The sequence below is a fragment of the Anabrus simplex genome, chromosome 1, assembly GCF_040414725.1.
Source record: "Anabrus simplex isolate iqAnaSimp1 chromosome 1, ASM4041472v1, whole genome shotgun sequence".
NCBI lineage: Eukaryota > Metazoa > Arthropoda > Insecta > Orthoptera > Tettigoniidae > Anabrus > Anabrus simplex.
In genome coordinates, this window is record NC_090265.1 from 1,013,420,437 (window position 1) to 1,013,434,261 (window position 13,825).

The following is a 13,825-nucleotide window of genomic DNA, read 5'->3' on the forward strand; positions in this document are numbered from 1 at the left end:
ATTTCACCGTAGTATAGCCCATCTATTGTACTTCCACTCCTTTCAGCTGCTACGCTCTTAAGTGAGCCAAGTTGTTGGTCTTGCAGCTGTCATCAGTCCATTTCTACACAACTGCTGCATCCTACATCTTCTCTAATCTGCTTGTCATATTCATACCTTGATCTACCCCTGCTGTTCTTACACCCTACACTTTCCTCAAAAACCAACTGAAAAAGTCCTGGGTGTCTTCAGATGTGTCCTATCAGTCTATCTCTTCTTGTCAAATTTAGCTAGTAAATAGGCTACATATTTGATATTTAAAATCAGCCTTGTATACTGTAGCTGTTCTAATTTATTAGGAAACCCTTTTCCCACATATCTTAGTTTGCATACTAATGTGAAAGATTACAATTAATTGTAGCGCTTAATCAAATTGGGGGGGGGGGGGGCTACAGTATTTACTGCCTCATACAAAGTAAAATCCAGTATTTCAATTGTAAATTCTGACTTCCCTTGTTTCTTGATTGTGATCATTCAAATTTCTGAAGAACTGTGATCAGGGTTGTGGCCCAATCAGTCACATACCTTCAGAATAGTTGTTCAAGGTAGAGATTTTGGAGCTTGTTGATAAACTTCAGACTTCATTGGAAAAAACTTCTCCATTGTAAATTGCCTTTTTCTGCATAGTTTTTAGTATTTAAAGACCTCTTTCAATTGCTGAAATGGTGGGGGAGGGGGGTGTTTAGCTGCTGGCCTCCCACCCAGAATCCTGGTCAATCATGGGTCGAGATTATCTCGACAATCACGTGGCATCAGGAAGGGTATCCAGTCCCCTAGCCAAACCCAAAATCAGCCCGGTTGGCTTCAGCGACCCCAGGAATAATTGGGATAAACTGAGAAGTTTTCAATGCTGAAATAGTTAAAATATATCAGAGTAACTTCATATTTTGGTTACTTTTTTAACTGTTGGGTCCATAGTATATATATTACATCAATACATGTTTTAGAGCTGTGCCATTTTAACTTGGTTGAAAAATGTCTGTATGTTGTACACTTCATGATGCAGTTTATAGTTGAAAAATTCTTATGATTGAAAATTTGATTTTTCAGTATGGAGTCTTTCTTGTTATTATCCTGATCATGGAAATTACAGCTGGAAGCATTGCTGCTGCTTACAAGAAGGAGGTAAAATTGAATTTCCACTTCATCTTAAAAGTATTCTGAAGTACTATTGAGCAATATTTAATATTCAGTAATGTCTTCAGATGTCTTTATCTGAAATCTGTATGTTCAGAGTTGAAACATTATTCATATATTGCTTTACAATATACTTTTAGACTGAAGATAAAACTCGTGAATTGCTGAAGGAATCGATCAAACGATACACTACAAAGGATAATCCCAATGCAGAGACCATAATGTGGAACTACTTCATGGCTGAGGTAAGTCTGGTTAGAATGTACTACAATTTTTCTTCACTAAGAAAATGGTTATTTCTGATGCTTCAAGAGATGATCTGATTTGGGGTTATAGTTATGAACTTCTAGAAAGAATCATCTTAGAATTCCTGAAGTACTTACTGTATATACAAGGGTTGAGTCATAAGTCATGGCAACTATTTTTTTTTTCTCGCGAGCAGGAGACAACACGGAAAATCTAAGATGTGCGTTTGGAAATTTAGGGCATGTACTTATGCATAGTGCCTGAAGACAAATTCTATCTTAAGGAGATTCTCGTAGGAAAGTGACAGAATACAGGCCATTGGTAAACATTGTTTTATTATGGTATAAACAGCAAATAAACAAGACTATGTACAGAGAACAGGTTTCCACTGGTTACAGAGCTTTGAAATAATCACCCAAGGTTTCCACTGTGAGTTGCCAGCGGTGAGGCAGGTGCTGAATACCATTCGCTGCCCGTGTATCGCTAACGTGACACCTCTCTCCGAAATGCTGTTACGATGTCCTCTTTGTTAGCAAACCGTTGTTCACATAATGGCTTTTTGACTTTGGGGATTAGATCATAGTCACATGGGTTCAGATCAGGCGAATAAGGCGGGTGTGGAAGAACCTCCCGTCCCCACCGTTGTAAGCGACGCTGAACGATGGCTGCCGTGTGAGCTGTTGCGTTATCGTGTAGGATTATGGCGTTTTCCATCACCATCGATCACCATTATCTGTACATCTTTGTCCATGGACACTGGACGGCCTGGGCGAGGCAAATCGGCAGTTGATACTCTACCCCGTTCGAACGTCTCCATCCACCTCGCCACTGTTCTATAGGGCATGGCATGCACACATAATGCTTCCCGGAGCTCTGCATGGCATTGGCATGCATTTCTGCCGCGGAGGACTGGTATTTTAATATACGATCGTTGCTCCTGCTTGTTGACTTCCATTTTGTAACACTCTCACTCTCACACTGAACTTGGGGGCATGCTTAGACCCACACTGTTGTTTACATACACCATCTAGTGGCATCATAGGCAAGTACATACCGTACATTTCCAAATGCATATCTTAGATTTTCAGTGTTGTCTCCTGTTTGCAAGAAAAAAAATAGTTGCTATGACTTATGACTCGACCTACCTAATAATTATGAGGTTGCTTTGAAGTATGTCCCATTTTCTCTTATAATTGAGTTAAGTTCAAACTGTTTGTAGGTTGTCAAAGACTTTTCAGCTGAAAGTCTCCATATTGAACTATTCTGTTGGATATATTGGTATTTAAACCATGGTTTGCAATTGATTACAATACCATGGATCATGAATGGTTCAATAGGAGTCGAGGGCAGGCAGAAAATTGTTCAGATATCCCTTCGGGTATAATGCCCAACAAATGTTCACCTTGTCCGTGAACCAATCTTACAAAAGAAAGTAATAAATTGCTTGATTCTGACGCAGTTTTCATAGTGCTCTGTAATTCGGAGTGAGTTATTCCATTTAGAACTTTTTGTTTAGTGGAAGAAGTTGAAATGGCATTTGTTGCCTTTCTACTCTGTAATTTTTTCTTGTACCATTCTGTGGAGTATAGTTCTTTTTATAGAAAGACATATGACTACCATTTGAGACGTGCATAAATGACCTGTCTAAACATGTGGGTGCCAGCCTTGAGCTGTAGGCTCAGCAATAAAAAATTTGTATTTAAAACACTTGTTTACTTGTTCTCAGGGAATAGGGTGACAGAACGCTAATCATTACAGGCTTCCTTGTGTGTGGGGAACAAGGTTAATTAATGCAGTTATCCAAAACGTTACGGGAAGAAAATATAAGATTGTTAAATTAAAAGATGAATGCACAATGGTGAAAAAAATGAAGAGTGAATTGAAATAATTTAAAGTTGAGATTTAACATTAATAAAAGTAGTTACTTTCGCAGCGACTGGCAAACACTTTGCCAATATTGGCTCACCATACGTCTTCTTACTTCGGCTTCTTTCTGTGGTCCATGGTTGTCTAGGTCATCTGGGCTTGCCCTGATGGTCTCTCCAGTTTACTTCCATTCCTGCCTTTCCAAATGTGCATCAACTCAGATGTCTTTCCCTATATTAACACCATGGAATATCTGCTGTATATACTGATATCACCATGGGTTTTGTTTTACGATAGAATGCCTGTATGATATTCTTCTTCCATTTTTACTGAAAGGAAAGGTCAAAACCTATCTTGAGATATATATATATTTTTTAAAAATAGTCTTACTGTAAGAGGATAGCATGCAGAAAATCAGCCTTCTGATTTAACTACAAGGCTCTGAAATCATACTGGAATGCTGGTACACAAGCATGACGGGTGGCACAGCTGGACATCCCTGAGCCAGCTCGGAGTTGCGGTGTGGCAGACCATGTATGCATGCAGTCTCTCATCCCGCTATGAAGCTATATTGTTTCACTTGATTGTCAGTCACAAAAGTATAGCAGAAATGACTGGTATAAATTGCATGATGATAACAAAAGTTATTTGTACACCAAGAAAAATGAATGACAACTTCATTGTCCAAACGCTATTTAGCGGGCACTACGAACTCGTGAGGTCACTTCTTCTGTTTTTCATTACAAACAATGAATCATAATTATCCCAAAGTTATGGAGATGAAAACTGAAAATGTATGAAGGACTTCAGTTTAAGGATTGTCTATGTGGTGAACCTCAACTTTAAAATCATTATGAGTTAGAATTTTGGTTTATAGGTGGTAAAAAGCCTTTCACTGCTGGAAGAATTTTTTCTAATGGTTGAATTATACCCATGGTACCTGGAGGAATCTGAAGCAGTTAGATTGTTTTGCATGCAGGGACGTCTTCAAGACAAGTTTTATCGCTGTATGTGGTCTGCAAATCGAAAAGCAGTGCGCAGTTGTCTTCAGAGAATGGAGAAAAAGGCCTCTCTAAAACATATTTTAAGTTGCCATTAATGCTTTCACGGCCCGTACTTGGACATGTATTGTAAAGGCTTTTGGGCTTATGCCGTGTCAAGAAAATAAGGTGAAATTCTTAACGTTTCGCAGAGAACTGTGCCCTGCGTCCTCAGAAGAAATCTCGACTAACCACGAGAAAGGCTTCTTAAACAATGACTCTTTGAAATTTGGACGTTATAATAGAAGTGGAAATGGTACGTTCATCCGACACCAGATGGCCCCCAGGATGTGGCACAATGCTAGCCATTCAGGCATGAGAGATAGAGAAATTCCTTTTTTTTGATAGATAGTTCACATGCAATTTCCAAAGCGCAGTCATAAATCACCTACATTTTGCCTTCTTGCCTCATGAAAACATAATTAGTTTTTCATACATAAATTTTTTTGTTCAATCTGACTTGCCAACATACGCACATTTTCCAACTGCTTCTTCCACAAGTAAAGATATTGCTCAGACTTCACTAAACCAAAATATCTGTGGTTATACCACCTTTGTTAAGCCAGAATTTTACAGCCTCTTCTTTTACCCCATACTGATATTTTCTGGTACACTTTTTACATGATCAGGAAAATAAATAGAACTGGACGATTTGTAACGCGGCGGACTTGGGGCATCACTTGATTCTGGAGAGTAGTATTCTAGTTTACAACTGTGACCCAGAGGTTCACTTGCAATCGGCAGGTTTTGAGTCACTTGAGTCGCCTTCACTGTCTCCACAGTGGAGAAACCTCACCGAGCAAGTGGTTGCATGTTTCGGGTCATATAGCTATCAGCTTGCATTTGGGAGATAGTGGGTTCGAACCCCACTGTCGGCAGCCCTGAAGAGGTTTTCTGTGGTTACCCATTTTCACACCAGGGAAATGCTGGAGCTGTACCTTAAGACCATGTTCGTTTCCTGCTCACTCCTACCCCTCTTATCCAATCGTCGCAATAAGACCTATCTCTGTCGGTGTAACATAAAGCAAATAGTATAAATAATAGAAACCTCAATACATTGCACTCCTATGATTTTCAGTCAAGTCAATTGGATATTGTCCCATTTACTTTTCTTTGGAACAAATTTCTCCTGAAAACAAACTCCATTTCGCGAAAGCTCATTACAAACTCCGCTACGTTAATACGATTGAAAATGTCGTCCTCCGAGGATCTCATTTTCGCTGTCTTGCTTTCTTTAAAACAACCATCAAAACGGTTACATTACTGCTGGATGCAGTGAAAAACCTCACAGCTCAATAGCGTGTGTGGATCTGCTTATCACTGGCCTTGGGTACATCAGCCACCAGGGTTGTCCACTCCAGCAAACGTGTACAGTACCTACTCATGCCACATCCCATTGATCTATACGAGAAATTCACCACATGATTTTGGAGTCTTGCAGTTAGATCTGGAGGCTGATTTTCAGCAAGTTATTCTATAAGCGTAAGATTGTGTCAAAACTATCAAGGTGGGTTTCGACCTGTCTTACTTGATACTTCCCTTGTTAATTTTGTAACAAAATCTGCCTATCATTGTGAAGACGTATGATTGTAGAAGATCATGAGATGTCGCAGCAGAATAGCTACATAGTTAGCTGAGTGAAGGTGGAATGAAATTATTAAGTTGAGAGCCGCTCTTTCATAGTTCTTCGTATATATGAGATGGAATTGCTCTCCCTTTATATATAATCATGTGTCCAAATCGCTTTTCGTCTGTCCCCTCTTGTCTTTATTCTTTGGAGTTCTGGTCCTAGGGGGGCTCCTTCCTATTGGATAGAATTTCCCGCCGAATGCCTGATTCTTCAAGCGTCCCCGTACTGATGGGAGATGCCATATTGAATTGTTCACGCATTATGAATCTGCCTTCGAAATATGTTGGTATCAAGGTTCTTGTGACATAGCATTCTGAGAATTTAATTGTGCTGACATGTGTCCTTCAACCTGGGGTGATAACAGATACAGGGAAATGTTTGCAAATCGGATATCTACCTTATATCTTACTAATATATATATATATATATATATATATATATATATATAGTCCAGCTGTATCTTTCAATGAATGTAATGTACAATATAATGGAATGATGATCAAATTTTAATAAATTACCATATACTGCACATGCGCGCACACACACATGCGCGCACACACACATATATATGACAAAGTTGCATAGATATATATACTTATTAAAAGTGATTATAGAATATACAGTTTTCATGTCGTCTGTAACGACTGGGATATTAACAAGTCATTGTAATACAGGTTTATCATTGTAATACAGGTTTTCCTAAGCCTCGCTTTCCATTTGTGTCCACATCATCTTAGTCTATTTTTCTCATTGAATGTTAAGATAAATATAAGCATGCTGCAGTATGTCCTGTGTCCCCATTGGTGTGAAAATTGGATTGCAAGACTTTGATCTAATGAAAGATTTTTGACTTTCTAGTTGAAGTGCTGTGGTGTGGACAGCTACAAGGATTTTGAAGGTTCTGAATGGGCTATCAAAACCAAAAACGTTGTACCTGAAGCTTGCTGTGCTCTCTCTGGTAAAATTACTGAATTTATACCAGTTGATGCTCTTTGCACCAAAACTCCACTTGCTGCATGGCAAAATGTAAGTACCATCGATTTTATTATTAATAAGGTGTGAATTTTATGTGAATGAATTATACACCTGGGTGACTGCCCTAAATGCATATCAGTAGTGATTGATTGACAATTAAACCCACATTAAATTCATCTAAGCCTTATCTTGTGCAAACTTTTTGAAACAGTCTTACTACATCAAATTTCTAATCATCTTGTTTCTTTTCGCTTAAGGTTTTATTATTTTGTGCCAGATCATTTATGACTTTCACAGCAGTCATTGATCACATGGTGTCTGCCCAGAAGAGAGCAACATCAATTCCCTCTTCAGTGGCTTGAGTGAGGTCTTGAAGTGTGTAATTGGCAGGGCAGAGCTGACAGATATACCTAAACCAATTATTAATTTCGCAAACATGTCTAATGTAATCAGAAAGAATGCTTTCCCAAAGCTTACATACAATGCGTGTCAAACTGACTGGCCTGTAATTTTCAGCTTTATGTCTATCACCCTTTCCTTTATATACAGGGGCTACTATAGCAACTCTCCATTAGTTTGGTATAGCTCCTTCATGCAAACAATTATCAGATAAGTACTTCAGATATGGTACTATTGAGTTGCATAAGAACAAGAATTAAATCTATTTCAGATGTAACAGTTGTTGGTTTAAGTAGGTTTGCTGTTCCGTGGGGAGTGTTCTTGCCGAGGGATGTATTTTATGATATAAAGAAACAAAAACCAAGCAGAGTGGCTGAGTGTGTTAATGCACTACGGTTGTGGAGCCAAACTGTACATTTGGGAGATGACTGGGTTCAAACCCTACTACTGTATAGTCTGTCTTGAGAATTATTTTCTGTGGCTTCTCACTTCTTCATTAGCTCTTCAACTGAGTTTGGAAACAGGAAGGGCATCTGGCCGTAAAAACCTGTTATATTATTTAGTTTTCCCTCGTTCCGACCCCTTGTCAGGAAACGGGACTAAGGGGCATCTATACGTAAGTTACATAACAAAATCTTGTAACAAAAGCTGAAAGTGTTCTCCAAATGCTGTAAAATGAAACTTCGTCTCTCCTCAGTTTCCTTCTTTCGTCACTTCTGTTCTTTTGTCAGCCTAACAGTGCAGATTACATGCCATTGCAACTTATTTTTGGACCAGTACAGTGTTTAGTTTTTGAAGTTATCTTTCTCTTTCCCACCACTTCAAGAAAACAAGCTTCTTTCATATTGAAAAGTCTACTATTAGTATGAGCATACACAACACAGATGTTCAAAACTCTACTTCTATACTCAATGTATTTCTCTCTGCTAGTGGGTCATTGTAAGTCAGTGTAATGAAACTTGCTTTTACCACTGCAGACATCCTTCCCAGAGTATGTTTTCTGTTGAAAAAGATACCATTTAAGATGTATCTCTTATTTTGCAGGGTTGCTATAATGAATTCAAGAGGTGGATTGATGACCACATCAACATTGTCATGGGAGTTGGAATTGGTCTGGGCTTGCTGCAGCTATTGGGCATTTTCTTAGCTTTCTGCCTCTGTAGGTCCATAGATGGCTACATCAAATAGGGAGCCATTGCTCTGGATGTTATTAGTGCTCTTTGTTGATCCTCGTGTGACTTGTGTGAGACAATGAACAGTTGAGACATTTTTATTATTATTGTTATGCTGATGTATAAGTCTGTGTGCTTTGAGTACTTGTGTGTAACATTCATCTTCTTGGCATGTCTGTGCTACATAAGGTCCCACTTACATTTTGGGTAATGCCTGTGCAATGCAATATCAAACAAATGTTTTTACAGAGAAGAAAACTGTGTCCAATAAGTTTCTTTGTAATTATAAACTTTGTTAGAATGCATCAAGGCATAGGACTCTCCATAATGATTTTTTAAAGGGATTCATTCAGCAGATTGTATATTTTAGTTTTATTATGCAATTTATCATATACTCAAAGTATAATCTTTTATTAACTTTTAAAATTTGTATGTGTGTAGAATCATTTTTTTTTTTTTTTTAATACACAGTGCAAAATTATCTTTTATATTTATATTGTTCAAACATCATTTGTGATGCTAAATCGTTAGAATAATGAGATACCTGTTTAGTTTGCCAATAGTTCTGTGGTATATTGAAAATCTAGTAGCATTTGTCTTCTGCAGAACAAGTTGACAGTAAACATGTTCCTTAGGTCATACTGTTGATGATTTTCAGCATAAGGAAGGTAGTTGTATGCTTTTAGTTTGCTGCTCTGATGTCTTTAACTTCACCAAAGGAGTAATAGCTTCAAAAATACTCTTAATTGCTTGGTTACATTATGAGTTAGTCCAAGCAATGTTTTAGTTTTTATAATTTTCATGTAATGGAAAATATGTAATTTATCATTTTGATAGTTTTTAATAACATTTTAAGTTTGTGTTAATAAGATCTAAAATAGCCTGTTACCACAGGGCAGTAGAGTTTGTTAGTTTTAACTTCATGTCAAAAAGAGCAGTGTCAGTAGTGGAAATAGTAGTTTTCATATCCTTTCTGTACAGTACGTCAGGTACAGTACACATGCTTTTTGTTTCCACAGTTAGTAATTTTGTGAAACTGTTCAGATTTCAAGTCAAGTTTATTACTGTGTAAGAAGTATGATTCACATACATTTTGTTACTTATATCTTATAACTATTGTATTGTGGCAAATGTATATATCTTTTCTAAGCACTGATCTTCACTTATGGTATATAGATCTTAAATTTTAATTTTCAGCTAGTAGTACTGTAAATAATTTTAAAACACAGAGTATTTTAATGTTACATATTTTATAAGAGAAGTGGTTATTCCTGAGCTCTGAAAGGAAGATATATTTATCAGTTTCTTACACTGTTATGGTAGTTAAAATACAACAATCACTTTTCTCCCCAGTTCTTCTTTTATGCAGTCTTATTTTGCTATTTCTTGTGGAGAACTGGAGAGATCCACTTTCTGTTTCAACTGTTGTGGCAGCTGTTTGTTGCTTCTCAGCTTTTAAGACTCATTTGTAGGTATTTGTCACTGTACACCCTGTTTTAGGTGCTATTTCTCAACATTTCTCTTTTGAGGCTTTAGACATTGCAATTTTTTTTACCCAGCAAGGATTATATTTCTGTTAAGATGGAAAAATAATAGTCACATCACAATAATGAAAGTAATTACTTGGTTACTTGTTAAATAACAAGTTCCGATGTGTCATTTAGAATGGTATACCACGAGTGATATTTAAAAGGAAATTCTGGGAATTATTTTCTCTTAAGTTCAATACCGTACTTTACTGGCAAATCAAAATGCCACATGTAGTGTTTTTATGCTGAAGTCCTTACCAAGGTCAGTTCTGTTGCTCATGTCATGATACTGGATTTGAAATTTCTTTAAAATGTGACTTGTTGCTTGAGCAGAATTAATTAGCTTTTATTGAAATTTAATTAATGGGACTGTATTTCAGTATAGCATGTGTGGACTTAGAACTTGAGTTGGTTGAAAAGAAGTTCCAGTGAAATGTTCCTTGGCAAAGACTAGGTGTTGCCAAAATTATAAATGTGTGCTGTCAATATTTCAGTGAAGGTAGCAGCAAGTGGAAGCCATAATTAGTGGAAAGACACATGGAAAAGGGAATTTAAAAAATTGTATGCATTCCATAGTAGTGTGTATTGTGAGAGACAAGGTGTGTTGGGTAGAATCTCACCTTTCATTCATTCTGAGTGGTGGTGTGCCTCTTTAGAGCTCAAAGATTTAATTATATACAAGCGAGGCAAAAATACAATGGCTCAGATCAGTGAATATTGTATATAATTCTTAAAATGTGATTAAGATCTCGTAGGCATTTTTCATAAGTATGAACAAGGACATCCCACTACTGTAAGGATGAAGTGTATTGCACATTGGATTTAAAGACTGGCAACAAAAATAGGTCTATACAGACCATGTTCTTCATTCAAGGTTGCATTGCTTGCAAAATATTCATATCTTCTAGGGAATACAAAATATATTAAAATACTTTTGCTGAATAATGTACATATTGTACATGAATACAGATTATGTATTTACTTTTATTAGAATTTGTACAGTGAAGTGATTATTAAATGTTTTTATATTGTGTATGTTGCTTGAATTTCTTCATTCCTTTCCTTTCATTTGTGTATTTTTCTACTTGTGACTAACTTGACTTGGAAGTTTTCTGCAAGGCAATGTGTATACATATCAGAAAAAAAATACACTTACATTAATAAAAGTTACTGCTGGTTAGATGGAAATCACACTAAAATCCATTTCTAAAAAAAATGAGATTTCCTGAACCCAACTATATTTCACCAAGTTGGTTGTTGTTGATTTTGCGAGTGCAGGTTTGAATTATATGCAGAAATACTTTTAGGACATTATTCATCTAGCTGATTTTATAACAGTCTTTGCAGTGTTTTTCTTAGGAATTGCAACAAGTCTATCTGAATCAGGCAATGGGAAAAATTCCCCTATCATACACCCCATTGAGTTTCTGCAACAGTTTTTTTTTTTTTTTTTTTTTCCATTTCCATTATGTTTTTCCTGAGACTCGGAAAAATGATAGAAGTTCTTAAGGACACTGAAATCATGATAAAGATCTGATTAGTTGCTGAACTCTGCTGGAACCAGAAGGCAAACATCAGATGAGTGGATGGCCAGGCAACAGAAGATATTGACATTCAGTTAGGAGTTAACAGAAAGGATCCAACAATGAATGCCCTGGTTTTTGCTGATGATGTAATGGTATGGGGTGAGACAGAAGTGGAAGTACAAACTAGACTAGATCTCTGGCATGAAACTTTTACAACCTTAGGTCTCAAAATCAGCAAAACAAAGACAGTTGGCTTGGTGATGAGTAGAAATTCTCAGAGTAGAAATTCTCCAATTGTTCATCTAAGAATTGGAGATGAGGAAATGGATATAGTAAACTTCCAGTATTTAGGTAGTATTCTGTCATCAGACAGTACCATACATCAAGAAATTAGCAACAGAATACAGAAAGCTTCCAAATTGTATCACTCTGTACATCAAATACTTTGGGTTAAACAATTCCATTAGTTTCCAAGATCAGCTTGTACAAAATATATCTAGTACCTATATTGACATATAGCCTGGAAGTGTAACACTTACTGGACCAACAGTCCTCTTCAGGCAACAGAAATGAAGTTCCTCTGTTCTTATCTACAAAGAACAATGGATAAAATAAGAATGTGGATATCCGGCAACAGCTTGGATTGGGAAGAAACTTACCAGAGGCTCTAGAAGTGAAGAGATTGCAATGGTATGGTCACATAAAAAGAATGGACCCTCACAGGACTCCTTGAACATACTTTGACCACAATGTTCCTGGGAAGAGACAAAGAGGAAGACCTCGTATGTTTGGGAAAAACAGATACTGTATTGAAGGACCTTGAAATTAGAGCTGTGAACTGGCGTCGCATATATGAGCAGCATCTGTGGATGGATAGGACAAAATGGAGGAGGCTCGTATACAACTGCATCCGGCTTGTTGGAGCGAAGAAATTATGATTATATAGGAGTTCGACAAGGTTGCACACTCGCTGAACATCTATTCCGAGCAAACCATCAGAGAAGCACTACCAGACACCCAATTAGGGATCATTATAAACAGCACTCTCCCTAACAATTCTGACGTGCATAGGACTGTGTTTATTGCCAGTAGTCTCAAAGAACTGCAATAGCTAGCAAAGAAATATAATGAACGCCTGTGAGGGATATGGCCTCACTCTAAGCACTTGAAAAGACTAAATGCACGGTGGTTGCTAGTGATGGGCAGTCTGATACTATGTCTCGAGATTAGCGAAGGTACTGTTTCTCGCGAGAAATTTAGAGATCTTGAGAGCGTTGTCCCCGCATTGTGCAAAGAGCTGCGTGTCGTAGGCGTACAGGTAGACGGAGCTGAATGTTGTTTGTGCCGAGTACGCAAACAGCCAACCACGGGCCTTCTCATTTTCGTAAATACGTGTCAACAAGCAATTAGGGCGTTCATTTCTACAGGTCTCTTTTTATGCAGTATAACATAATTATAAAGGATATGCATTCCGGCAATGTATGCACTGGTAGGTACACAAATGAGTGGTTTAAGTACAGGAACTGACTGCTACTGTAGGTACACTTACCTGGATACTAGATGCGTGCATTATTCGAACTCAAGACGAGGCAAGATGCGCCTTGCTGCATATGCAACCACCATTACGTATGAGTGGAATGTGTAATCTAAAATGCTCCAGTTTGCTCCATTTCTTCGACAGGTAGGTGTACATCGTTATCAGACCCCACATTTATTAACATGTGACCACTGCTTGTGTTTACTGATATTTTGGTGACGAAGGAAATAATTCCTTATAATGTTATAGAGTAGGCCTATTCGTGACATATGTAAAGTTAGCGTAATTACCCAACAACAAGAATACGAGCAATTCCATGGAAAGGAAATATTACAAAAAATGCTTCTAATTTAACTTTGTAAATCCAGCATCATAAACAAATTCAGTATTTCCAGTGCTTAACACTACCGCTTACAATACTGTAGGTTGAGCTTTCTACTAGCTTAAAATTAAAAGTGATAATAAAGTGAAGTTAAACCAACATTACCCTACAACTATAATGACAACAACAAAAGAAAATATGACAAGAAATACTACTAGTTTAACTTTCTAAATCCAACATCATTATACACAAATTCACACACAACTTAAGTATTTCCATTACCGGTACTTAACACTATGGCTTACAGTACTATAGGTTTAACTTACTACTAGCTTAACACTCCAAGTGATATTAAAGCAAATACAGTAGAGACAATAGGCGACACTCGGCGAGATATCGAGGGACAG

At 37.3% G+C, this 13,825-nt stretch overlaps 1 protein-coding gene across 1 annotated transcript in view; it reads left to right on the plus strand.

Annotated features, from left to right (window-relative positions):
• Tsp66E (Tetraspanin 66E) overlaps positions 1-11,068 on the plus strand; it is a 233,056-nt gene extending 221,988 nt beyond the window's left edge. The window contains exons 5-8 of the mRNA XM_067136947.2: positions 1,090-1,164; positions 1,317-1,421; positions 6,817-6,984; positions 8,377-11,068. Of these exons, the coding sequence (XP_066993048.1) occupies positions 1,090-1,164; positions 1,317-1,421; positions 6,817-6,984; positions 8,377-8,520 (492 nt within the window). The 3' untranslated portion in view covers positions 8,521-11,068. The remainder of the gene's footprint in view (positions 1-1,089; positions 1,165-1,316; positions 1,422-6,816; positions 6,985-8,376) is intronic.
• Positions 11,069-13,825: the final 2,757 nt, after the last annotated feature.